The sequence below is a fragment of the Leopardus geoffroyi genome, chromosome C3 (assembly GCF_018350155.1).
Source record: "Leopardus geoffroyi isolate Oge1 chromosome C3, O.geoffroyi_Oge1_pat1.0, whole genome shotgun sequence".
Lineage (NCBI taxonomy): Eukaryota > Metazoa > Chordata > Mammalia > Carnivora > Felidae > Leopardus > Leopardus geoffroyi.
This window is the reverse complement of record NC_059338.1, coordinates 41,292,025-41,318,893: the sequence shown is the minus strand read 5'-3', so window position 1 is coordinate 41,318,893 and position 26,869 is coordinate 41,292,025. Positions and strand designations below refer to the sequence as shown.

Genomic DNA, 26,869 nt, shown 5'->3' with positions numbered 1-26,869 from the left:
CATAGGGCTCAACCCCACAAACCATGAGATCTGAAATCAAGAGTTGGATGCTTAACCAACTGAGCCACCCAAGTGTCCCAGGAAACTTGCTTTTTAGAGAAAACTCAAACTCCACATCTCAACATAAAGACCTCATGTCTTCCCAGTTTTGTCTTTTAACATTCACCTTCCCCTTGAAAACCCCTCCCTAATAATCCTTGCTTCCACCAGAAAAGAACTAGTTTCCCAGGGCATTGGTCCCCTTCCTTAAATTACTCACAGCACTATTGAATTGAGGCTGAAGTAGTTATATCGCTTTAGAAAAAGGGTCAGAATAACAGGAAAAAGCAAAGAATATAGTAAGATGTAACTTACCTATTTTTAGCTAACTAGGTAGGGCGTGCAGTTTTTATTCAACCAATACGATTGAGCAGTCTCTGTCGTTATCACTGTGCATATATTTAGGATACTCTCCCGCTCTCAAGAGGCATATGGTAGTACAAGCGTGCTAACTGTGGTGTCAGGGGTAATACATGATGAATGAGAGCATAAAAAAGAAGCACCAAAATAGTATTGGGGGAAGGAAAGTAGTGAAGATTTCAGTGAAGTTCTGCCTAAAAAACTCAGCCCTGAAGAACAAATAAGAATTAGCAAAGCATGAAATTGGGGGAAGGGAGAGGGCCTTGAAAGTCTAAGAAAGTGCAAAAGACAAGGGTACAATATGAAAATGTGGAGGGGTTTCGCCCTATTTATGCTCAGGTGACAGACTCTATCTTCCCTACAATCCAGAAGAGGCTGCAAGCACACCAGGACTTCTCTGAATCTGCGCCAAAGAGAGAGAGGCATTCAAGGCAGGAGTTTCCTTTCAGTCAACAGCTACCTCAGCTTGTTTTCCGACTCGGAACCCACATCTTCATCCCAGGTGGCTAAGGCCAGTAGAATCCTCATACTGTAAGATGTTACTCTATGACTTTGATAAGGACAATATAGAATAGTCCATGATCTACTCAAGAGAAATGCTTCCTTACGTTGCCAACATAAAGTCCACTTTCCAAAGACCCAAGATCAAAGGGAAACTGGATTTTTGTATCTTTAGGCATTAACTAATGGCATGAACTATGCAAACTCATTTCTAAATGACAGTTGTCTTTATAGAATGAAAATCAAGTTTACTTCCAATCTTTGTCTTGAGAATTGGAGCTTTAGAAAACTTCCTTAAATACAAGACGGTCATTAAAAGAAGGGAAGCAAATTAAGTTTCTAGAAATCTGTAAGACCAGTACTGTACTGTGGTTTTCCCTGAGCCGACCTTGCCACCCAAAGTCACACTGTGCCTAATTTCTAGAAACCCTAATCCTATGTTCAAGCTGATGAGTTATTAAATTTTCCCTTCATATGTATAAGGGACAAAAATGTATATAGTCCAGAGATAGATATACGGTATATGCATGGTATTAAAATTTCAAGGGGGTAGATGGTTAGGGAAAAAAAAAAAATCTGAAAACACTCTTTAGGGAGGGGAGAAGGACAAATTTGAGAAACACTGCTGTAGATTCTTTTGCCAAGTCAGGAAAACCTAAATTAATTCCAATATAGTGATAATTCAAAAATCCCTGGATGAAACAGAAGAGCATGGTGATTATATTTTTAACCAATGTACTTGTAAATGGCTACAATTCTCTGGCCTTTGTTTCTCCTAGCAGAAATTACTAAAATTGTTCAAGTGTAAAGAAACCTCTAGGATTAACTGGGAAAAAAAAAAGGTTCATGAATCATCAAGTTTACGACACACAGAGTACAAACCAAGAAAGTAAATTTATTTAAATTACTAAAATAGCTTCTAAAGTCATTTACAGATCAGCTGCTACAATTATTTCTCCTGAAAGACATAAGTAACATTAATTTCTTTAAAATTATTTTGGTCAGCGAAACATTTAATAAAAACATTTGTTTCTCCATATAATATGTGTGTACAAAATAAGCCTTTTCAAAAACTCTTGTTTTTAGAATCCTCTATAAATCAGATGACCTGACTTCTGACAGTCAGGAACAATTTTCAATAAAGGGTATAAATTTATGAATACGGGTTGTCCTAGTTGGAAGGAACCGGACCACACTCTACTACCAGGCATGGGAGGATCCTCAACAGGTGAATGATAAAGCCAATGACTGCCTCTAGTATTCTAAAAACAGTATTTTCATTTGAGGTTTGTAGAAATTAAAAAAAAAAAAAAAGGTGTATCTAGAATCTTACGATTTTAAGAATAACAAAGCAGTCAACAGATGAGAAAGGTCAGTTATAGATGCCAGGTTACAACTGAAATTGTAGCGGTACAGGAATGCACAGTAGTACATCTCAACATTCTCCACACATGGTAAAGTTCGCTTTCTCTTTGGCTCGAGGCACTCTTAATAAAATTTATCACGTGCATAGTACATCTTTATATTTGTAGAACTGCACTCAGAAAATCAAATCCTTCTTCGATAGCCCAGGAAAGCCGGTTAACCAATGATTTACCAATTCCTGCGATTATATTTCTTAATTCAAAACAAAGGCTTCAGGATATGTCCAAAATAAACTGCTCTGAACTGACCACACCCTTAAGAGTCAAATGAACAAATATGCTAAATCTTATTATATACATGCTTTAAAATCCTTGGGAGGACCAAAAATTTCTTAAAGGAAAAGGACACGTGAAAAACAAACCCCAGCAGAATTCACTGAGAATAGAGATCATATGGCTATACCTGAATGACCTAAGTCTCAGTGGCTTATTTTAAATTTCATCTTGAAGATTTTCCCCCTTACCTTCCTCATTCCACAATTTCTCCTTTTCCTTGCCTCCTTCTCCTGCCCTCCAAAAACAAAGAAAACAATCCAAACACACTCAGATGACCTTTCATTACTCTTGCTCCTAAAAGTGGAAACTGACTAAGGAACTCGCACCTAAATGATGGTAAAAGAGAATAATGGGAAAACCCACAGTTGCATTTATAGAGCTGCCTTACTAATAGCAAACTCTGTGAAAAAATCTAACTTATAAACTTGGGAGGATTCATAGGAAGGAGCCCAGTACCCCCCAACCTGGTCTGGTCATAGCACGGCAGTAATGATTCAACCCCGAGTCTAAACAGACTAGGGGACTGCGTGTAAGTTGTAGTCCTCAGAGATTATTAACGCAGATCTTAATGGAAACAGGGAAATGATTCTCTCAAATAACAGATAATTAGGGTGAACAAATGAGTTAGATGTTCCATGTTTACCTAAGAATTTAACATCCTTTAAAAAGAAACCAGTTCTTTCATAAAGAGCTCTGAATTCTGTCTCTGGTTAGAAAGGCTGAAAAATTCTCCGAATTTGAGACATGATTTTGTCTTCTGTCACCCTTTATAAGCAGATGCCACTTTTCAGGGCATTTTCAGGTTGGACAGGCAGGACCAAGTGAGAAATACGGCTCCAGAGCCCACTCAATTTATCCGGGTCCATATATTTGTGGGAGTTGGGTGTGTCAGCATTGGTGAACTTGACTTTGAGGAAATCTCTTACTTTTTCTTCAATCTCCTTTAGGCCTAGACTGGTTCCAAGCGTCTCCTCCTCCAACAAGACAGTCAGGACTAAGGCTACATCTTTGAAGGCTGCATTTTCATGGTCACAATACTTATAGAAGATCAAAGTGGAGCCTGCAGGCAGTGACTCAAAGCGATGTACCACCGCTGCGTTCTGGCCATTCGTGAACCCGTTGCTCAGTTCCCAGTCTACCTCTTCTTTGACAGTATCACTGTCTTGAGTAGCTTTGTCCGCCCCATCAATCCGGATGGCACGGACACTGTGGAAAGAAGAGTAGGCATCGGCAATTTGTTCACTCAGACACTTCAGTTCTTCTTCAGCATCTCGAGCAGCAGTGAGCAGCAAGATAGCAGGCTGAGGCCGAGGCTGGGAGCTATTCAGATGTCTTTCTAGTAATATAAGGCTCCTTTTCCACAGCTTCTCATCTTGACCTTGGTACTTATTCATAAGTTGTTTCATCTGGTTCTGGAACTCTTGAACAGGAGTGGTTTTTACCTCAGGAGTACGAACGAAGAGAAAACTCCCGATGGCAAAAGAAGCTACCAGAACGAGCAGGCAACCCCACTTCATCTTGACAAAAGATGCACTTTTGGGTTGTCCAGCTGCTTCTGCTCAGGAAAAAAAAAAAAAAAAAAAAGAAATGCCAGTGATCATTTTCTTAGATTCAAGGACAAACGACTTGTAAGACCAATATTAATTTCCATAGACATTAAAAGTGGAAGGAATTTAAAGAACGGAGCAGGTAATTTATTTTCTTAAAGAAAGGTTTATCACGTGTATTCAAGAAAATCTCACACCCCTAGGTTTTAAGTTATGTGCGTAAGTGTGCGTATGTCTCTTCAATGTCAAAATGATAAAAAGTCTTAGAGTAAAAAAATAGAATTTAAATGTATGAAATGACATAAGTCAGAAATAAGATAATTTCTAACTATTATTACTACTATTAATATTTGAGAGATAAACAATACTAAAAGGTTAATAATACCAAAATACAAAATAGATTTTTAAATTTAGATGCTCAGAATTCATGTAGCTGATCATCCAAGGTGGAATGTTTCTGAAGTATACAAAGGGATTAAAAAAGGATGCACTGTAAGTGCACTGTAAGTGAATATCTTCCATATATTATAATAGGTAGCTGTCCCTTTAATTGCAGATGCCTATCTTTTGTGGAATGCAAGTTAACACCAGTAAAATTGAGTTTGCAACTCATGGAGTGCCTGGGTGGCTCAGTGGGTTAAGTGTCCCACTTCGGCTCAGGTCGTGATCTCATGGTTCTTGAGTTCAAGCTCCAAGTCGAGTTTTGTACTGACAGTTCAGAGCCTGGAGCCTGCTTTAGATTCTGTGTCTCCCTCTTTTTCTGCCCCTCCTCCGTTCCTGCATGTGCTGTCTCTTTCTCTCTCTCTCTCTCTCTCTCTCAAAAATAAATAATAAACATTAAAAAAATTGAGTTTGCAACTCATCCTTAATTATTATTGGCAATAATGATACCAATTACATTTACCTAGCACTTTCCAGTTTAATAAAAGACTTTCTCATATACCACTTCATTTAACAGGAAAACAACAATAATACTTTTATACCTTCTATTTATTTATACTACAGAGTTTTTAGAGAAATAGTTCTCAAAGTGTGACTGGTGGGTACCTTGAGATCATTCCAAGGAGGTCCTTGAGGTTAAAGTTATTCTCACAACATTAAAATGTTATCCGACATTTCCCGCCATGTGGACATTTGCATTGATGGTGCAAAGAAAGCAATGGTGGGAAAAACAACTGATGCCTTAGCATGAATCAGGGTAGTGCTAATACAGTTTTTGTATTGACACCCATTCATTTAAGGGTATCAGTGAAACTGCTTCATAAAGCAAAATTTTTCATTTAATTAATTCTCAACTCTTGAGCACAAATCTTAATATTTTATGTGCAGAACTGGGAAATATACTTAAAGTACTTCTGCTACCTAGCACAGCACAGTAGTTGTCTCGAGGAAAAGAACTCTGTGCAGCTGAGTTGAACTGAACTAGTACTTTTAAGAACAAGTGACAAAGAATGGTTAGTCAGACTTGAGTATTTGGCAGACATTTTCTTGAAGATGAACAAAGTAAGTCTGTTGTTTCTAGAAAAACAGCTGACAATATTTGTTGCCAATTACAGAATTCATGGTTTAAAGTGAAAATTAGGATTGTAGAAATACTGTATCTGCCACTATAAGCTTGACAGCTCCTGAATACTTAAGAACTTTTGTCTTGAGATTGGTGGCGATATCAACAAATGTTATCTTTTTATACTGTATTAAAAATGTGTCAACATTTGGAAGATCTACATAACTTAGTGAACCAGTATTTTCCGAATGATCACTACATGATATTCCATTCAAAGTATAAGAAAGACCAATGGATTTTAAGGTAGCAACATAAAAAGTTCATTAATATGGTCTCAGGTTTCACATTTCAAGTACCTTGTTGAGTTTATCAGAATATCCACAATTACCTGAAGACTATTAAAAATCTATATTATCAGTATAAAGCTGGAATGTGGATTATACTGCAACCAAACAACATATTGTAACATACTGAATGAAGAAGGAGATATGAGAATCCAGCTCTATTTTATTAAGCCAGGCATTAAAGAGACTAGAAAATACAAGCAACTGGTCACTATTCTTACTAAATTATTTCAAAATAAATAGGCACTTTAAAAATTTTTCAATTTTAATTTCCAGGTAAATACAGACAGGTATAACACACACACACACACACACACATATACATATATACATGTATGTATACATATATACGTATATATACATATATATACACACATATAAACATATATGTGTATATATATATGTGTATATGTGTATAGACATATATATGTGTGTATATATATATGTATATATATTCTTTAGGTATTTATTAATTTTGCTAGTAGAAAGCGATATGAGACCAAAGCCTGAGAGTCACTGTGAAGATTTTTCTTAGTACTTATTCAGGACAATAAGGAGGCTTAGAGAATTAAAGAAACTTGCCCCAAGGCTACACAGAAGGCTAAAGTGGTCGAGTCTGTAGACTCTAAAGCCCATGGTAATCCTATTATGTCATGCTATGTGCCATCTTTCTTTTGATTCAGCAAGGTTCATTTGGTTATTATTAGTAGTGCTGCTTATTAACTTTTGCTCTTAGTCTTATGGATGTTATTTCATATAGTTTGTCCTTAAAGAATTTCACTGCTAGTAAAATATATACTTTTTCCTCTTAAGTGTTTAAAATACAATTCTTCAAACAGCATTTTGCTGTCAAAAAAAAAAAAAATTAAAACAATTATGAATGGCCGGTTTCAGAAACTTGCTTATAAAAACTGAACAGAAAAACTTACTTTGGCTGGAAGTTGATGGAAACTGGTTTCCAAGTTCTGATTTCTGAATGCTGTCATCTAATGATAGAAGTAATAAAGACTTATCAATTTATGGTTCATAATATAAGTATTTCCAACAGAGAAAGAAAATACAAATTCTACCATGAGAATATGAGGCAGAAATCAGCCAGAAATAGAAGAAAAAGTGGAAGATCTAAGCACCCATTAGAATGACAGCTCCTTGAGACTCAAAAGTTATTTCTTTCATAATTATTCACAGCATGCCATAGTCTAGTATAAAGCATACTTTTAATACATTTGTTTTGTGAGAAAGCCTTAAAGTATTTGATCCAGGGGCGCCTGGGTGGCGCAGTCGGTTAAGCGTCCAACTTCAGCCAGGTCACGATCTCGGGGTCCGTGAGTTCGAGCCCCGCGTCAGGCTCTGGGCTGATGGCTCAGAGCCTGGAGCCTGTTTCTGATTCTGTGTCTCCCTCTCTCTCTGCACCTCCCCCGTTCAGGCTCTGTCTCTCTCTGTCCCAAAAATAAATAAACGTTGAAAAAAAAAATTAAAAAAAAAAAAAAAAAAGTATTTGATCCAAATTATTTAATGGAAGTGGCGAAACTTATAGCACAAAGTTAATAGAACAAAGAAAATAAGTACAACTAAAAGAAAATAAAACGTATTATACCATCTGAAAAACTGCCATATATTGAACTCCTGTCTGGTGATGATGCTGTAAGAAGGGGAAAAAAGGACAAAATATGGATTATGGATTATTGAGCTACTGGATAAGGGGTTTTAAGGTAAAACTCAATCTTAATCCTACCTTCTACCTCAAAATGATTCAAATATTTACTCTGGTGCTTCTGATCATTTCAAATATCAGTAATATTTTTTAAATTATAGTACAAACTTTTCACCATTTCTATTAATAGACAATTCTGTTTTATTTAGGTTTGTGGTCAGATTTCAAAAATAATTTTCTCATGATTCCATCAAATCTCTACTTCTATCATTATTTTAGCAAACAAAATTATCCTAAATTTTTCCTTTTTCCCTCAGTGCTTCTTGGCATGACCACAGATTTTAACATAAGAGAGAGAAGAAATGGAAGGGCAACTCTCAGAAGAGAGAGAGTTACTAATTCATATGACCTACATTTGCTAACACTGCCATCTATCACTTGCCTGGGATTTTATAACTTACATATATATAAATGACCTTCCTGGTATTTACCAAGAGCTTTCATTTGAGAAACACAGGACTAACCTAGAGGTATAAAATTAGCACCGCTAAGGTATAGAAATAGCCTTATTTTTGCTTATATGACAAAAAATCTCAAATGAAACAAAATGACATCAACCTTAAGGCATATTGTTTCACAATTACTAGTGTAGCCTAGGAAATAACATCATTTAGAAACTTGTAACTTAGGTCACCAAAGTTAACAACTGAATTACTAAAACAAGTAAATTCCATCAAGTGATATTTATCTTGAATACCTTACTCTATGGTTACAAAGATCAAATGAGATAGTATATAATATTATAATATAGTAATACATAACTATAATAATATAAAACTATAATACTGAATCACTACATTTTATTCCTGAAATCATTAAATTATAATACATATTATTATATAAAAGAATCAAATGAGACATTTTCTGTAACACATATAACATATAGCTACAATATATATTATACTGATTATAATATATAACATTATACAGTTATTATATAACATGTAATATTTACATAACTCAGAGAACATCTTAAATTTAAAAAAAATTTTTTTTAAGTTTATTTATTTTTGAAAGAGAGAGGGAGACAGAGTGTAAGTGGGGAGGTGCAGAGAGAAAGGGAGACACAGAACTCAAAGCAGGCTCCAGGCTCTGAGCTGTCAGTACAGAGCCTGACACGGGGCTCAAACTCACGGACTCATGGACCGTGAAATCAAGACCTGAGCTGAAGTCGGCCGGCCAACCAACTGAGCCATGCAGGTGCCCCAAACTTAAAATTTTTTTTAAATTAATAATCCCCTTTATAATAATATCAAAAAGAACTAAATATAAGGAATTAACTTATTAGCAAAGAAGGTAAAAGATTTGTACACTGGAAACTACGAAATACTAATAAAAGAAATTAAGGCTGACACAAATAGATGGAAAGGTACCCCATGTTCATGGATTGGAGAATTAATATTCTAATAATGTCTAGGGGAGCCTGGGTGGCTCAGTCGGTTAAGCGACCAACTTCAGCTCAGGTCATGATCTCATAGTTCGTGAGTTCAAGCCCCACGTTCGACTCTGTCCTGACAGTTTGAAGCCTGGAGCCTGCTTTGGATTCTGTGTCTCCCTCTCTCTCTGCCCTCCCCTCCGCCAACACACAGTATCCCACTCAATACACATTAAAGCAATCTATAGATTCAGTATAATCCTTATAAAAATTCCAATGGCATTTTTTACAGAAATACAAAACAATCCTAAAATTCACAAGGAAACACAAGAGACCCAACTAGAGAAATTCTGAGTAAGAAGAACAAAGCTGGGTGCATCACACTTCCTGACTTCAAAGTACATTACAAAGCTAGAGTAATCAAAACAGTATGGTACTGGCATAAAAACAGACATACAGACCACCAGAAGAGAATAGAGAATACAGAAATAAATCCATGCAGATATGGTCAACTGATCTTTCACAAGGATACCAAGAATACACAATGGGGAAAGGACAGTCTCTTGAATAAACGGTGTTGGGAAAACTGGATATCCACAAGCAAAAGAATGAAACTGGGACTCTTATACCATACACACACACACAAAATCAATGCAAAATGGATTAAATACTTAAACATAAGAACCCAAACCATAAAACTCCCAGAAAAAATGCAGGGAAAAAGCATCCTGACACTGACTTTGGCAATGATTTCCTGTATATGACACCAACAACACAGGCAACAGAAGCAAAAACAGACCATGTGATTACAGCACACTTGAAACATGTGATGAGTTATGTGATCAAAATCACAGTAAGTTTTACCTTGTACCTGTTAGGATGAGTATTATACAAAAGTCAAGAGTGAGGTATATGGACAGAGGATGCAGAGAAATGAGAACCCTTGTGCACTGTAGGTGGGAATATAAATTGCTGCAGCCAGTATGGAAAAAGAGCATGAAGGCTCCTCAGAAACTGAAGGATGAAACTACCAATACGATCCAGCAATCGCTCTATTGGATATATACCCAAAGGAACTGAAATTAGGATCTTGAAGGGATATCTGTACGCCTATGTTCACTGCAGTAACATTCATGATAGCCAAGACATGGAAGTAACCTAAAAGTCCACTGATGGATGAGTGAATAAAGAAAATGTGGTATATCCAGTTAACCCTTGAACAACATAGGTTTAAACTGTGCAGGTCCACTTATATGTGGACTTTTAACACACTGAACAATTTTTTGAAGATTTATAACAATTTGAAAAAACAGTCGAAATGCATAGCCTAGAAATATTTTTAAAAATTAAGAAAAAGTTAAGTATTTCATGAATACATAAAATATATGTAGATACTACTTTATCATTGACTACCATAAAATACACACAAATCACAGTAGAGTTAAAATTTATCAAAATTTATGCACCCAGACTGTACATGGTGCCATTTGAAGCTGAGGGAAATACAAACAAACATAAATATGCAGTATTAAATTTTTTTTAATGTTTATTTTTGGGAGACAGAACATGAGCAGCTGAGGGTCAGAGACAGAGGGAGACAAAGAATCAGAAGCAGGCTCGAGGCTCTGAGCTGTCAGCATAGAACCTGAAGTGGGGCTCGAACTCACAGACCGCAAGATCATGACCTGAGCTGAAGTTGGACACTTAACTCACTGAGCCACCCAGGTGCCCCTAAATATACAGTATTAAATCATAATTGCATAAAATTAACATATGTATATACTTTAATAATGCCATAATTGTTATAGAAGAAACCATCAAACCCAGAACAATAAATTCCTGCTGGAGAAAACTGTGTCCAGATGTGTGTTATCTTATAGGATTTACAACACAGCTGATCAAGGAAATCATGAGAGAGATCATGAATGTGGCAGAAAGGTGGGGGGTGAAGGGTATCAAGATATGGATTTTAGATTTCACGATATACCAAAAAGCTAGAATAAGCAAAATAGTATGGTACTCACACAAAAGCAGACACATAGATCAATGGAACAGAATAAAGAGCCCAGAAATAAATTCATGATTATATGGCCAATTAATCTTCGACAAAGGAGGTGAGAATATAAAATAGGAAAAAAGACCATCTCTTCAATAAATAGTGTTGGGAAAACTGGACAGCAAAAGACTGAAACCACATCACCTTCTTACACCATACACAAAAATAAACTCAAAATGAATTAAGGACCTAAATGTGAGACCTGACACCATAAAAATCCTAGAAAAGAGCACATGTCTCTGACATTGTCCAGGCAGCATTGTTTCTAGATATATTTCCTGAGGCAAGGGAAACAACAGCAAAAATAAACTGTTGGAACTACACCAAAATAAAAAGCTTCTGCACAGCAAAGGAAACCATTAATAAAACTAAAGGACAACTTACTGATCAGGAGAAAATATTTGCAAATGACATATCTGATAAAGAGTTAGTATCCAAAATATAGAAAGAACGTATACAACTCAACACACACAAAAATAATTCAATTAAAAATGGGCAGAAGACATGAACAAGGAAGACATTTCTACAAAGATGACATACAGATGGCCAACAGGCACAGGAAAACATGCTCAACATCACTCATCATTAGGAAAATGCAAATCAAAACCACCAGGAGATATCACTTTACACTGTCAGAATGGCTAAAATCAAAAACACAAGAGGGGTGCCCAGGTGGTTCAGTTGGTTAAGCGTCTAACTCTTGGCTTCAACTCAGGTCATGATCTTGTGGTTCGTGGGACAGAGCCCTGTGCAGGCTTTGTGCCACCAGAGGGGAGCCTGCTTGGGATTCTCTCTCCCCTGGCCCCACCCCCACCCCACTCTGTGCCCCTCCCCCACATGCAAGTACCTTCTCTCTCAAAATAAATAAACTTAAAGAAAAAAAACAAGAAACAAATGTTGTCATGGACGTGAAGAAAAAAGAACCCTTGTTGTACTGTGGTGGGAAAGCAAACTGGTACAGTCACTGTGGAAAACAGTAGGGAGGTTCCTCCAAAAATTAAAATAGAACTACCATATGATCCAGTAATTCCACTACTGGTTATTTACCCAAAGAATATGAAAACACTAATTTGAAAAGGTATATGCACCCTATATTTATTGCAGCACTATTTACAATAGCCAAATTGTGGAAGCAGCTTAAGTATACATCAATAGATGAATGGATAAAGAAGATGTGGTATAAAAAAAAAAAGTGGTATATATGTGTGTGTGTAAAAGAATAAAATCGTGCCATTTTCAACAACATGGATAGATCTAGAGAATGTAATGCTAAGTCAAATGAATAAGTCAGAGAAAGACAAGTACCACATGACTTCACTCATATGCAGAATTTAACAAAGAAAGCAAAGAAAAAAAGAGCCAAACAAAAAGATTTTTTTTGTTTGTTTTTGTTCTGTCTGTAATTTTTTTAAAGAATTTTTTTAAGTTTGTTTATTTATTTTGAGAGAGAGTAAGTGTAAGCAGGGGAGGGGCAGTGAGAAAGGGAGAAAGAGAATCAGAAGTAGGCTGAGTGCACCGTCAGTGCGGACGGAGCCCTATGTGGGGCTCGATCTCATGAACTGTGAGATCACGACCTGAGCTGAAATCAAGAGTCCACAGCTTAACCAACTGAGCCACTCAGGTGCCCCCCCGCCCCAAAAGAGACCCTTAACTGTTGAGAACTCATGGTGACCAGAGGGGAGGTGGGGGGGGGGTGGCGAGTGACATAGGTGAAGGGGATTAAGGAGTGCACCTGCTGTGATGAGCTCTGAATAACTGCGGAGTCATTCTATACTATACACCTGAAACTAATATAACTAGACTGCGTGTTCATTATACTGGAATTTAAAAAAAGATATGGGTCTTGGAGAAGTTCAAAAGCTAACAAACACGCCAGAGGAATTAACAGAAGACGACTTGACGGAGAAGGTGTGCTTCTCCTTGACGGAGATGTGGCATCATCTGATGCCAGCCGATGAGGAAGAAGATGTAGAAACAGCGGCGGCAGAAAACAAACTGACATTAGATAATGTGGCCAGTTATTCAAGACTGCTTTTGACTTAACGACAAGGGCCCTTTTATGATAGAGGTACTGAAACTAAAGGAAATGGTGGAAGAAAAACTGGAACCATATAGACACACTTTTAGAGAAATGAGAAGGCAAAAAAAAAAAAAAAAAAAGTGAGACAGAATTTAAGTATTTTGGAGCATGTCTGCCTCCTGTTCCATGTTCTCCACCTTTTTGGCCTCTGCCACACTTAAGACAGCAAGACCAACCCTTCCTCCTCCTCCTCAGCCTACTCAACACAAAATGACAAGGTTGAAGACCTTTATGATGATGCACTTCCACTTAATGACTAGTAAATAACCATCACGCAGCACAATGTTGCGTGTGTATGAGTGTCTTGGTGTGAAAATCTAATAAACTGTATGGCAAGAATTGTACGAAGTGTTTTTGTGTCATCATCTTCTCCTAAGTGTTCACTGTGTAGAACACTGTGTGCAAGGCTTGTACGGAAGAGGATAGCCTATCCTCACCCAGGCATAAGAGGAGTGATAATCAATACAAAATTAATAAGGTTAGTTTTCTCACTGTTTATTAACTTTGCTTTCAAGGAATTATTATACCATATACCGCTCGCTCTAAGTTATTGGAGAAACTGCCTGTCAGCCTATCATCACAGGTGAATGTTTTGTTTTGTTCTTTAAAGTAACATTATGTTTCCAAATACTGTATTATGAATCTGACTGTAATAGTGTCTGCCATAAAAATTTTATAATGATTCATTTATTAGTGTATCGATTAGGCTACTATGAGGCAATCGTATCGATTACACGAGGCCACCATAAAACAATCATACTGCTGCTTCTTCATTATCAACTCGTTACTCGTTACACTTGCAAATAAATACAAATTGCTTTTTTACACTGTATTTTCATTTTTAATGCCTAGTGTTAATAATATGTATAAAATCTACAGTGTTTTGCATCAGATAAGACAATACAGCTGTAAGTTCTGAAAATTCATTTTGTGAGGAATCTAAAATAGTCAAGTTCACAGAAGCAGAGAGGCGGAATGGTGGTTGTAGGAGGGAGGGGAAAGGGAAAATGAGGACATTTTAGTTAAAGGTACACAGTTTCAGGTATACAAGATGCCTAAGTGCTAGCAATCTACTGCAAAGCATAGTACCTATAGTTAACAATACTGTACCATATGTTTAAAAATTTGCTAAGAGGGTAGATCTTATGTTAAGTGCTCTTATCATAGACACACATAGTAATAAATAAAGAGGGTGGGAGGAAACTTTTGGAGGTGAAAGATACGCTAACAGTATAGACTGTGGTTACAGTTTTGCGAATGTATACTCATCCCCAAGCATATCAAGCCTGTAATACATTAAATGTATGCCAATTATACCTCAATAAAATGTTTTAAAAAGTTACTATATGAGGACACCAAGTAGAGGAACCAATAGTGAAAGAGCATGTGAAACATAATACAATAGTCTTAGAAAAAAAATCCATCAAGAAAATGTTTATCTTGTATATCTTAATCCATGGTTGCAAAGATCAAATGAGATAATGTAAGAAAATTCTGTTAAGTGCTCTTCTATGATGATTTTAATGATAAAGAATAGCTAAATAACAGTTACTATCTAACATATGTAATATATATAAAATTCATAGGGGCGCCTGGGTGGCGCAGTCGGTTAAGCGTCCGACTTCACCCAGGTCACGATCTCGCGGTCCGTGAGTTTGAGCCCCGCGTCAGGCTCTGGGCTGATAGCTCCGAGCCTGGAGCCTGTTTCCGATTCTGTGTCTCCCACTCTCTCTCTGTCCCTCCCCCGTTCATGCTCTGTCTCTCTCTGTCCCAAAAATAAATAAACGTTAAAAAAAAAAAAATTTAAAATTCATAGAACACAAACTTATAAGCAGGGTATACACTGTTCAGGCAGACAGCATTCTCTAAGAGGTAATCTCTATCCCTCTTCTTATTAAAAATATCATCAGAAATAGTGACAGAAATTCCTAAAACAAACCAAAAAACAAAAAACACACCACACACACACACACACACACACACACACACACACACACACACCTTTTCAAAAGATAAAGCTTAAGGTTTTCCAGTCAGAAGAGTATGGTAACAATCACTCTATAAAAGTCAAGTGCAGAGGACATGAATAGTTGTTATTACTGATGATTACACAATATATTGTTAACAATAAATAAGTAATCATTTAGTAATTATTTACTAATTAGTAATTATTCATTTGGTATTCAGACTTAAAAAGTTGTGTTCACATATATAACAAGATAATTAGAATAACCAGTCACAGGCACTATTGTCCCCACATTAAAGGTAAGAAAAGGTAAGAAAACCTTAACAAAGGTTAAGTGGCTTTACCAAGGTCACTCAATTAGTAAGTAGAAGAGCTGGGACTGCAGCTCTAACTCCAAACTCTCCTTTGTATCTCTGCATTACTTTTATTTTATTTATTTATTTTATTTTTATTTTTTAATGTTTATTTTTGAGAGAGAGACAGAGCATGCGCAGGGAGGGGCAGAGAGAGGGGGAGACACAGAATCCGAAGCAGGCTCCAGGCTCTGAGCTGTCAGCACAGAGCCCAATGTGGGGCTCAGACTCACAAACTGTGAGATCATGATCTGAGCTGAAGTTGGTTGCTTAACTAACTGAGCTACCCAGGCATTCCTCTGTGCTACTTTCAGAGACAGGTTCCAAAACATGTATATCAATGAGGCACAGACTCATAGAGGCCTGACCTCTCCCTAGATACTCTTCCCCATTCTCACTGTTTTATTACCTGGGAAATAGGAAAAATAAAGACAGTGATTCTATCTTCTCCAAAAGATTAGAAAACAGGCAGAAACCCAAACTGGGACCTGTCTACCTAAGGAACTGTGCTATCATGGGTTGACAATAAGGATGTGAAAGTCCCAGGTTTGTGAACACCTAAATCTAAAAATTAATTTTTTTCTCACTAAAGAAGATGGAAATATAAACTTAATGAAATAATGAAATTATTAGAATGCTAAGCAAAAACCATTTTAAATGATCTTGGATTAAAGAGGAATCTGTCAGTCCATATGAAAATCACTGCAGGCCTCTACTTTCACTAAAAATATTTTCATGTTCACTGTCCTTAAAGTTCTTATGTAGCTAAAGGTCTAAAAAATTCTGTTATCTGCACCTCAGTGTGCAAACTTCTGGCATATAATTTCTATATAATTCTCAAAGCTCTGTATATGTAATAGATGGCTATCAATCAGTATGCAGATATTTAAGCCATAATAAATACACTAAGACAAAGCAGGGACGCAAACAGACTACGCCTTACCTATTAATTTAGCAACTAAAAAAATCTATTTCTGCATTCTAATCAGATTTTCAGTATAATTATTTTCCCTTCTCCATTGCATTTGCACAATGTCTTATCAGAGGAAATAAAAATTATATATTTTTGGTAACAAAGTGTACTACAGTTACCTGGAAGAAATATATCTGTTATCAATTACCCGGAATGAATAGTTAAGAACTAAGAAATAAAATAAGAACTGAGTTTTTCATAGAAAATATACTTAAACTCATCCATTTTTACTTCCAAGAGTTTGTTTCTTAGATCTTCAAAGTAAGTTTTAATTTTGATACTGGTTACAAGCAAAATCCTAGTAAGCTAAATAATATTTGCTTTCCTAACTATAACAGGTCAGGAAGAGCAAATTGTAAGAAGAAATAGTTTTCTAACACCAGGTACATACAACAATAAGGAATGACAGCCTACAATAAGGCAAGGACAGAAAGTTTTTTCAGTTTTAGACTGAAGAACTCACATGTGGGGTAAAACTCAACTGTTGGGAACAATGAATTATGACCACCACTACTTTACTGATGGTAAAACAAAGCCACAGAGGTTTGTTTACACAAGCTAACTTTGTCAATTATAGTTAGTCATTTTTTGAGCAAGAGATGGAGCTTTTTTTTTTTTTAATGTTTATTTATTTTTGAGAGAGAGAAAGTCTGAGAGTGAGCAGGGGAGGGGCAGAGAGAGAGGGAAACAGAGAATCCAAAGCAGGCTCCAGGCTCCGAGCTGTCAGCACAGAGCCCAATGTGGGACTTGAACTCATGGATCGTGAGATCATGACCTAAGCTAAAGTCAGATGTTTAACTGACTGAGCCACCCAGGAGCCCCTTATATTATCTAAATAAAAGAAAAGGATGGGGCGCCTGGCTGGCTCAGTTGGTTGAGCGTCCGACTTTGGCTCGGGTCATGATCTCCCGGTTTGTGAATTCGAGCCCCGTGTCAGGCTCTGTGCTGACAGCTCAGAGCCTGGAGCCTGCTTCCGATTCCGTGTCTCCCTCTCTTTCTGCCCCTCCCCCGCTCATGATCTATCTCTCTCTCTCTGTCAAAAATAAATAAAACATTAAAAATTTTTTTTAAATAAAAGTAAAGGAATACCAAATAACCTTGAGATTATTGTGGTTAGAGTATAAAGAAGGGATAAAGGTGAAGGGTAACTTAATTTTTTTTACACGGTCAAGGTTTAATGTGGAAACTGCTACAGAAATTATGATAGACACTGAATTCAAAGCATGATTATTTCATCACATCTATATATGGTATTTTTCAGATTCTGTGACACTTAATCCATCCTAAACCTAAACAAGAAAATACTATTTGTAGATTTCATCCTTTATTACTTAATATAATGGGTATGCAGAATTTCTCTGATTATTTACATAAAAGTAAATAATGTCTGCTACAAATAAAAAACAGGTATTGTTGGGGCGCCTGGGTGGCGCAGTCGGTTAAGCGTCCGACTTCAGCCAGGTCACGATCTCGCGGTGCGTGAGTTCGAGCCCCGCATCCGGCTCTGGGCTGATGGCTCAGAGCCTGGAGCCTGTTTCCCATTCTGTGTCTCCCTCTCTCTCTGCCCCTCCCCCGTTCATGCTCTGTCTCTCTCTGTCCCAAAAATAAATAAACGTTGAAAAAAAAAAATTAAAAAAAAAAAAAAAAAAAAAAAAAAAAAAAAACAGGTATTGTCAAAAGAGTAGAATTTCATTATCATGTACAGATTGGACTGCAGCTAGATAGAACTGAAAACTTCATCCACTGGTTTTCTCCCACCACTATTTACACTTAACAACAGACCATCTCCTGACATTCCAAGCAGATGGAAATATCTTGTAGTCATAGCTCTGCTTCAGTAATGAAATCACAATCTAAATGCCTATCTGAAGAACTAAATATTTTTGTATACTGAGTAATAAAGAAAAGCAGCAAATATATGTGAAATTACTTCAGTAACAGGTAAAGATTTAGCAACTTACTTTGCATCTTAGTCCTTATTCTTGTGGATTGTTCAAACCGTTCCTGAGGTTTTTTTTGATATCCCGAGCCTAAAGCAAATGCATATACCAAGATATCATTTCAATATTTTGAAAACGTATACCATACTCCTGTTACAAGGTAAATTTATCAGAAAGGTAAAACAAAGTTGGGGAAGAAAACAATAAAAGCAATAGGTTCAGAAGTAAAAGATAATGTCAAAGGATCACACCAGTGAAGGATGAACCACTTCCTATAGCAAAATAGACAGCAAATAAATATATAATCACCTAACAGACAAAACTAGGTACCAATCCTTTGTTCTGGTCTATGAGAATGACTGAGTTCAATAATACATGAACTTGGTTTCAATGTATTTAAGAAGAAAAAAGTTAACCATTCACTCTTGCAAATAAGTTACTTTAGGTAAAATAATCCTGAACACATTTCCACATCACAGAGTAATTATACACATTTGATACCAATGTGTGGTGGATTAAAAGGCAAAGAGGCTAAAATGACTTAAAATCCTATTCAAACGTTTTGTTGGCAGAATAAGACAAGGTCAGAATTGCTTGACTGATAAAAGAACAGACAACCAACCACTTACTTAGCACTGAAGGTTGCTTATCAAGAGTTATGAAGTCTCGACCTATAACAGAAAACAGAGATAAGGTCATGGAATACTTGGAAATAAGAACAATGAAAATACTGCATAGACATTATACTTGTATACTATGGATACTATAAACCAAAAAATCACCACAAAAATCAAACCTTTCTTTCATCAGTCCCAAACATATATACTATATTCATTGTTTTCCCTTTTCTAAGCATCAAAGTGTTCAGGAATTGGATAATAAGTCAACTTTAAAATCAATACCATCAAAATAATGGCAGCATCAAGTATAATTTTACTTAATTCTCACACTTTATGTGGTCAGCACCATTATTCCCATTTTACAAATATATGGAATATATATACATACATATGTATATACATAATATATAGAAATAGTATATATATATACGTATATAATATGGAAGTAGTAAAGCTCAGATACAAACCCACGCAGTCCATATATGTTATGCTATATACTGGTGTATATGGCATATACTATATAAGCAATTTTGTGGACATTGCAAAGTAGTTATGAAGTGAAAGTTATGAAGTAAAAAAAGTAGTTACTTTTTTGTTTTGGGATGGTATTTAAGGACAAATGGGATGATTAGAAATGATATTTCAAACAATTATAACAAGGGAAATTTCTAAATCTGTTCTGAAGAAATGAGTTATTTCTACCCAATGATACAAGTATTATTGTAAATTTTTCAAATTTATTTTTTCTAAATACAAATGTAATATATACATGCTAACTGTAAAAGAAATATAACATTCTGAATTTTTTTAATGTTCATTTATTTTTGAGAGAGAGAGAGAGACAGAGCATGAAGTAGGCAGGGGCAGAGGGAGAGAGGGAGACACAAAATCCAAAGAAGGCTCCAGGCTCTGAGCTCTCACCATAAAGCCTGATGTGGGCTCGAACTCACAGACCGCGAGATCATAACCTGAGCTGAAGTTGGACACTTAACCGACTGAGCCACCCAGGTGCCCCAAGAAATAGAACATTCTAGAAATGTGTAACTTAAAAATTCATAAATATCTACTAAGTGACTACTACACACAGGAATACCATGTCGAATAAGACATATGAATATTCTTCCAGATTTGTTTTCAGTCTATCCCAACAAAAGAAAAACAGTAGACCTGTTTTTTAACATGTCTTTCATTGATTTGAAAAAGTAGGCTTCATGCCCAGTGTGGAAGCAAACCTGGGGCTTGAACCCACAACCCTGAGATAAAGACCTGAGCTGAAATCAAGAGTCAGACGCTTAACTGACTGAACCACCCAGGAGCCCCAAGGAGTAGTTTTAAAAAAACACCTCTGATGTAGGGCTGTATCTTATAATCGAGGGTATATCATAGTTTAACTGGATGATTTTTCTTTTTCAGTTATACAAAAAATAATGGCATCTTAAATTCAAGGATATATACCTCGATCACCTATTCATTAGTATACAAAATATTCACTTTTCATAATTGTATGCATGTAGCATAATTTATATAGAGAGATACATTTAAGAGCTTCCAAATATCAAAGATTTAGAATAACAAAGGGCAAACATATAAGATGATTCAGCAAGTAATTTTCCACAAATGATTTTTTTAATTTTTTGTTTTTATGTTTTATTCTCTTTGCTGAGAGACAGAGAGTGAGCAGGGGAGGGGCAGAGAGAGAGGGAGACAGAATCCAAAACAGCAGGCTCCAGGCTGCCAGCACAGAGCCCAAAGCAGGCCTCGACAAAGTGGGATGCTCAATCGACTGAGCCACCCAGGTACCCCACAAAGGACTTATTTTTGTGTCTCAGTGGCTTTTATTTTATCTCAGTTTTTTCCCAGAACCTGCTAAAAACTAAATATATATAATGTGAAATATGTGGAATTATATACATACAATAATTAATAAAACAGATTTACAAAGACTTTTTCTTTAAAAACAGTTTCATGTTTCAAGAAAGGTGATGTGGAAGGAAAAAAAAAAGTCCTTGAAGATTTTACATACAAGGATATTTTAGATTGATTAATAATTAACTCAAATTCTGGGACTTAATTAAACATGGGAAAGAGGGGCACCTGGGTGGCTCAGTTGGTTGGGTGACCGACTTTGGCTCAGGTTATGATCTCACGGTTCGTGGGTTCGAGCCCTGCGTCAGGCTCTGTGCTGATGGCTTGGAGCCTGGAGCCTGCTTCGGATTCTGTGTCTCCCCCTCTCTCTGCCCCTCCCCTGCTCATGCTCTGTGTCTCTCTGTCTCTCAATAATAAATAAATGTTAAAAAAAAAATTAAAAAAATAAATAAACATGGGAAAGAAACAGCATCATTTCTGCTTAACCTAAGAAAATACATATCTACTTTAGATAATCTGCAAAGTACAGAAAAAAAAGGAAAAGAAAAATATCACCAATTATTCTACCATTCTAAACAAATGATTGTTATCAGCACTTTAGTATATTACTTTCCAATCCTTTGTTTTATTTTTTCAACGTATTGTGAAAATTTTCAAAATTGCAAGCAAGGCTATAAGATTTTGATATACACACCACCTAGCTTTCCATTAACTTCTTATTATACTTTGCTTTATCACTTGTTTATTCATCCTTCCAAACTTTTGCAATAGAGCTCAAATCATACTGCGTATAAAATTTTACATCCTTATTAGAATATGTCCATGTAAGTAGGCTCAAACTACGTTAGTTAATTAAACTAAGAATAGTCAACAAATTTATATGGCAAACAAGGACATTCAACAAGTCACAGAAAGCAGATTTTTGTTTTTAAATTCGAATTCAAGGTTGAGTACAGAGATGAAGCAAATTCAAGATGCAGGATGAGTTTTTTAGCATTCACTATACCTCTTTTTCAACATTTTACATTAAAAGAGGATCTTCAAAAATAAAAACAGCATTTGACCACACACACACAGGTAGAATTTCAAGAGTTTAAAACATGGTTTTACTTACTTTGCGATGACCGCCAAAGTGATTCTGGATATTGACTTGATTTCGTAGTTTGATCTGAAAGAACAAAAGAAATAAAGTGCACTATAAAACATATTGTACTTTTTAAACGCATATTTTACCAAGAGAACAGTAAGTAATCAAAAGAACAAAAATATTCAGTAAAACCCCAGGGAATTCAACACTTGGGGCAGTGTTGAATATTTAATTTTTTTATTTTAAGTAGGCTTCATGCTCAGTGTGGAGTGCAACGCAGAGCCCAACCACCCAGGTGTCCCAGGAACACATTTTATTTTTTTTAAGTTTCTAAAGAGCCATGTTGTATCTAAAAACTTAACTAAGTAATTATCTTTTCCCTAACGACTTTCTAAAGAAAAAAAATAGAAGATGTAGAACATGGCATGAGGTAAGGAAGATAATGAAACCTTTGAGTTGGGGAACACTTTGAAAGTTTATAATGGATCTTCTTGAAATCATTAATACCCATTTTGCCTCAAATTTTTCTTGTAAATGGTTAACATGTTACATATTTTAGCCTATTCTTTAAAAACTTATTTTCATATAAAAGTGGAATTTATAACTAACTCTGTTCAAAAGTGATCAGATTGTTAACTCGGAAGTAAAAGCATTTGACACATCCAGGTGTGGCAGCTAAATATTTTTGTTAGTGTACTCCTATTATTAAAAAAAATTTGAGCATTGATTTCTAAAACATATTTCTTTTTAATTAAAAAAATATTTATTTTTGAGAGAAAGAGAGAGAGAGAGAGAGAGAGCGAGAGCGAGTGAGCATGAGTGGGGAAGGGCAGAGAGAGAGGGAGACAGAGGATCCGAAGTGGGCTCTGTACTGTCAGCACAGAGCCCAATGTGGGGCTCAAACTCATGAACCATGAGATCATGACCTGAGCCGAAGTCTGACACTTAACTGACTGAGCCACCCACGCGCCCCTCCAAAACATATTTCTAACATTAAATACGTGTGTTATTGAAATAATGTATTAACTAATGTGTTGTATCTATTATAAAAAAAAGACATTTTAATTGGATGAAATAAAATATAAATATACATGAAATTGTAATATTCTCTTCTTGCATTCCAACAGATCTTTTTTTTTAAGTTTTTATTTAAATTCCAGTTAGTTAACATACAGTGCAATATTAGTGTCAGATGTACAATTTAGTGATTCAACACTTCTACACAACATCTGGTACTTATCACAAGTGCACTCCTTAATTCCCATCACCTATTTCACTCACCCCCCCCCATTCCCTCCTCCCCTTTGGTCACCATCAATTCGTTCTCTACAGTTGAGTCTGTTTCTTGGCTAGCCTTTCTTTTTTTCTCTATGCTTGTTTGTTTCTTCTTGAACCTCTTCAAGGGATAACTGGCTCAGAAAATAATCTAAGAAGATCAGTATTCTTCTTAATATGCTCCCTCTTTTCTTCTTTAGCTAGAGTTTTCTTCTGCACGTGGGTATGTGTGCTTCATTAAGAATTTATTAGAATTCTTAAAGGGATCACAGACCCTTCAGTGTATGAAGTTTCGAAGAGCTATATGCTGCTAGCAATAGCATCAAACTATTGGCTATAGGAATGGCTTAATTAGTTTTTAATTTTTAGAGCTTTATGTATACATATACCAAAACTAATAACACTTAGTTTAGTGTTTACTCTGTGACAGGTACCTTCTAGGTGCTTGCACATATGAATTAACCTCTTACCAACCCAGATGAGGATACTGAGGAACACAGACATTAAGCAATTGCCTGAGGGCACAAACCTAGTAGTGGAGAAGTGAAACCCAGGGATTCTGGCTCCAGAGCCCATGTTCTTAACCACTATGCTAGAATGGTGCATTATCTCCTTTGGGATTTCTGTATCAAGAAAGAATGGGGAACAATGAGGAAGGGTGGGAAATATATAGAATACCAAATGCCCATAAACCAGTCTATGAGCCTATTTTTTAAATGGAATGATAAAGTAAAACACAGAATTATGGAAATTCTCAAAAGATGGTGAGGGGAAAATAGAGAATTACTCTTTCATGGGACTAAAATATAATATTATTCATTATTTACAGAGTTTCAAATTGGTTCAGCACCCTCTTAAGCCTCAATTGGTATTTTCCCCCCACAGTCAATTCTTTCCTTGAATAAACTTAAACACAAATTCACATGAACAGCCATAAACTGTTGCTACTAACTTGGTGTGAATTTGAACAATCCAGAAATAAAAGTGATTACCTAGGGATATTAAAACTTCCTAAGAGCTAACATCCCTGATGATATAAGGAATACCACTACCAATGAGATCCGCTTCTCTATAACATTTTAAACAAACTACAAATAACTTCTTTTGAGCACAAAAATATCTTACATCCCATAAATATCAAAGCAGGCTAAAAAGTGACTTATTTGTGGGGTGCCTGGGTGGATCAGTCAATTAAGCGTCCAACTTCGAATCAGGTCATGAACTCGCTTTCGTGAGTTTGAGCCCCAGGTCGGGCTCAGTGCTGACAGCTCAGAACCCGGAGCCTGCTTTGGAATCTGTGTGTATCTCTCTCTCTGCCCCTCCCCGGCTTGTGCTCTGTCTCTCTCTCTCAAAAATAAAGATTACAAAAAAAATTTTTTTAAGTGACTTGTTTAGATATTATATGGACATTACATGTTACTAATCAGATGCACACATGGAGTCAGTAATTTTAATAAATATTAAAAAGTATACTTTCTAAAAAAGTAGTTTTAATAAAATATTTTACGGAAGTATTTTTTAAAAAAGTAAATTCACAAAATACCTTTAGATTTTTACTAAAAACACAGCTCCTAAGATAAAGTCATATGAATATGAAGATATGTTACCTCCAGAATCAAGAGAATCCCCGGATCTGACCTTAAGAATAGTAATATCACTGTCAGAGCTGTCTTGATCGTCTTGTTCAGTTTCTTCTAAAAAGAAAGAAATAATACAGTAGTATAGTCTTTCTTCTAATGCTCTAAAGATCTAGATTAAAACAAGTAATTCAACATTAAAATGAAGCCTCTTTAATTATCAGACATAGAATCACTATTTATTACACTTACTATTCTGGATCACAAAGTTTTATATGAGCTAAAATTGAGCTCATTAATGTTATCTGAGGCATATAATTATATCTCAAGCAAATATTCTGAGTAATATCTACAAGATTATATTCTGAGGCTTTAATGTAAAGTCAAAAAGGAAACAAAGGAGCATTAATAGTGGAGAAATTTTACCTTTTTTGGGGGGACTACATATAGTGTGTAAATTCAGCCAGAATTAGTTTATGTACATGTGTGTTTACATGAGTATCTGTGGTTGTAAAGGGGGGGATGTACACACATACTCATATACAAGCATTTCAGTATGCAGGTAATTAAGATTATGGTGAGTTTTAAAATGGACTAAGTTTTACTGTCCTATTCATAGACTGATTATGAGAATTTAGAAAAAATGATTATATTAATACCATAATCAAAGGCCAGCATATGCCAAAGTCTGTTTTCATTGGCTTTACTTAAAATTATTAACTCAGACAAAAGATGTTTAAAATGCATATAAAGGCTATCATCACTCACTCTATCCCATTTTATCTAAGACCCAATTATGAATTTAGATAAGCATGAACTTTTTTCCTGAAGAAAAATTTTCTTCTTTAAGTAACTATCAAAATTGTTCATGTTAATGAAAAAAAATTTAGAATATTTTAAAAGAAAATACCTCCTTCAGAAAAATTGACCTTCTGTTGGCTGCTAGTGGCTTCTAGAAAAGAAAAGCAAACACATCATACATGACATCAAAAGCTAAAGCTTAGGAATAAACAATATATAACTATATAATATATAATATGTAATCTATAACACACAATTTAGGGAAGTGAACATAAAGACAGACCAACTAAAATTTTTCTTCTGTTAAATGTTAAAAAATATGTTATTTCCCTTTAGGTTATTTCAGAAATAAGTACGATACAACCTAGAATCAGGAAGAGTTTATTTTTCTTTCAGCCGCAGGTCTGTTTGTACTCTAAACTGTAACCTGTTTGCAGAAAGCATGAAATTCTCCATTGATAAATATTCCAGTCCCTATAGGTTTACTGAATTCTCATTCTCCCATTTGCCACACTCCCCATGCCGTCTTGAGAAACCCATCATACTGGTGGAAAAGACAAATCAGTTCTTTACTGCACTAGTATGTCCAGAAGAAGAAAGGGAGAGAAACCCTAGCTCCAGCACGTCCACGTACGCTATTTTTTTTCAGAGCCAGAGAATTTGGACAAAGATAAATGAGCAACGTGTATCACAGTATTTTTATATGGGCTATACTGAAAAAAAAAATTTTAAGGGAGATAAACCCAAAGGTGGCATTGTACAACTGGGCTAAAATATTGCTAAGTGATCTTTTGAGAAGTGGCATGAATCAGACTGCTCACAAAGCTGAAATCTTTCTTTTCAGCTTTCCCTCTGTTGCTTTTAACCCCTTTTGCTTTTCAAAAGGGGAAAACAATACCGTGGAAGGCAAGTGCCAACACATTATACAGTGAACTTGGAAATATTTTCTTCAGATCAGTTTAATTATACTAATATAACACTGGTCAAACTACCACTATGACAGGGGCAAGTGTAAATCACTATGTGAAATACATTTGCCAATATTTTTGGTATAGGAAAAAACTAACCAAAACAGCAAATACTATGTCACTCCTATAAAGCTAGGACCTGGTATATTATATTCCATTTTAATCTAGGGTCATAAGGGAAACTGTCTTTTCAATTTTCTTTTTCAAGCAGAAAAATGGAAAA

General features: G+C 35.8%; 1 protein-coding gene across 4 annotated transcripts in view; it reads right to left on the bottom strand.

Moving 5' to 3' along the window:
• Positions 1-1,775: 1,775 nt before the first annotated feature.
• The window catches only part of TOR1AIP1 (torsin 1A interacting protein 1), a 49,006-nt gene continuing 23,912 nt past the window's right edge, over positions 1,776-26,869 (bottom strand). For 2 of the 4 annotated variants that reach the window (XM_045452544.1, XM_045452545.1), the window contains 8 exons: positions 25,788-25,829; positions 24,908-24,994; positions 22,053-22,106; positions 19,082-19,123; positions 18,474-18,542; positions 7,593-7,637; positions 6,925-6,981; positions 1,776-4,155 (listed from right to left, as the gene is read on the bottom strand). In XM_045452544.1, the coding sequence (XP_045308500.1) occupies positions 3,368-4,155; positions 6,925-6,981; positions 7,593-7,637; positions 18,474-18,542; positions 19,082-19,123; positions 22,053-22,106; positions 24,908-24,994; positions 25,788-25,829 (1,184 nt within the window). In that variant the 3' untranslated portion in view covers positions 1,776-3,367. The remainder of the gene's footprint in view (positions 4,156-6,924; positions 6,982-7,592; positions 7,638-18,473; positions 18,543-19,081; positions 19,124-22,052; positions 22,107-24,907; positions 24,995-25,787; positions 25,830-26,869) is intronic. The other 2 variants (XM_045452546.1, XM_045452547.1) reach the window with 1 other exon arrangement.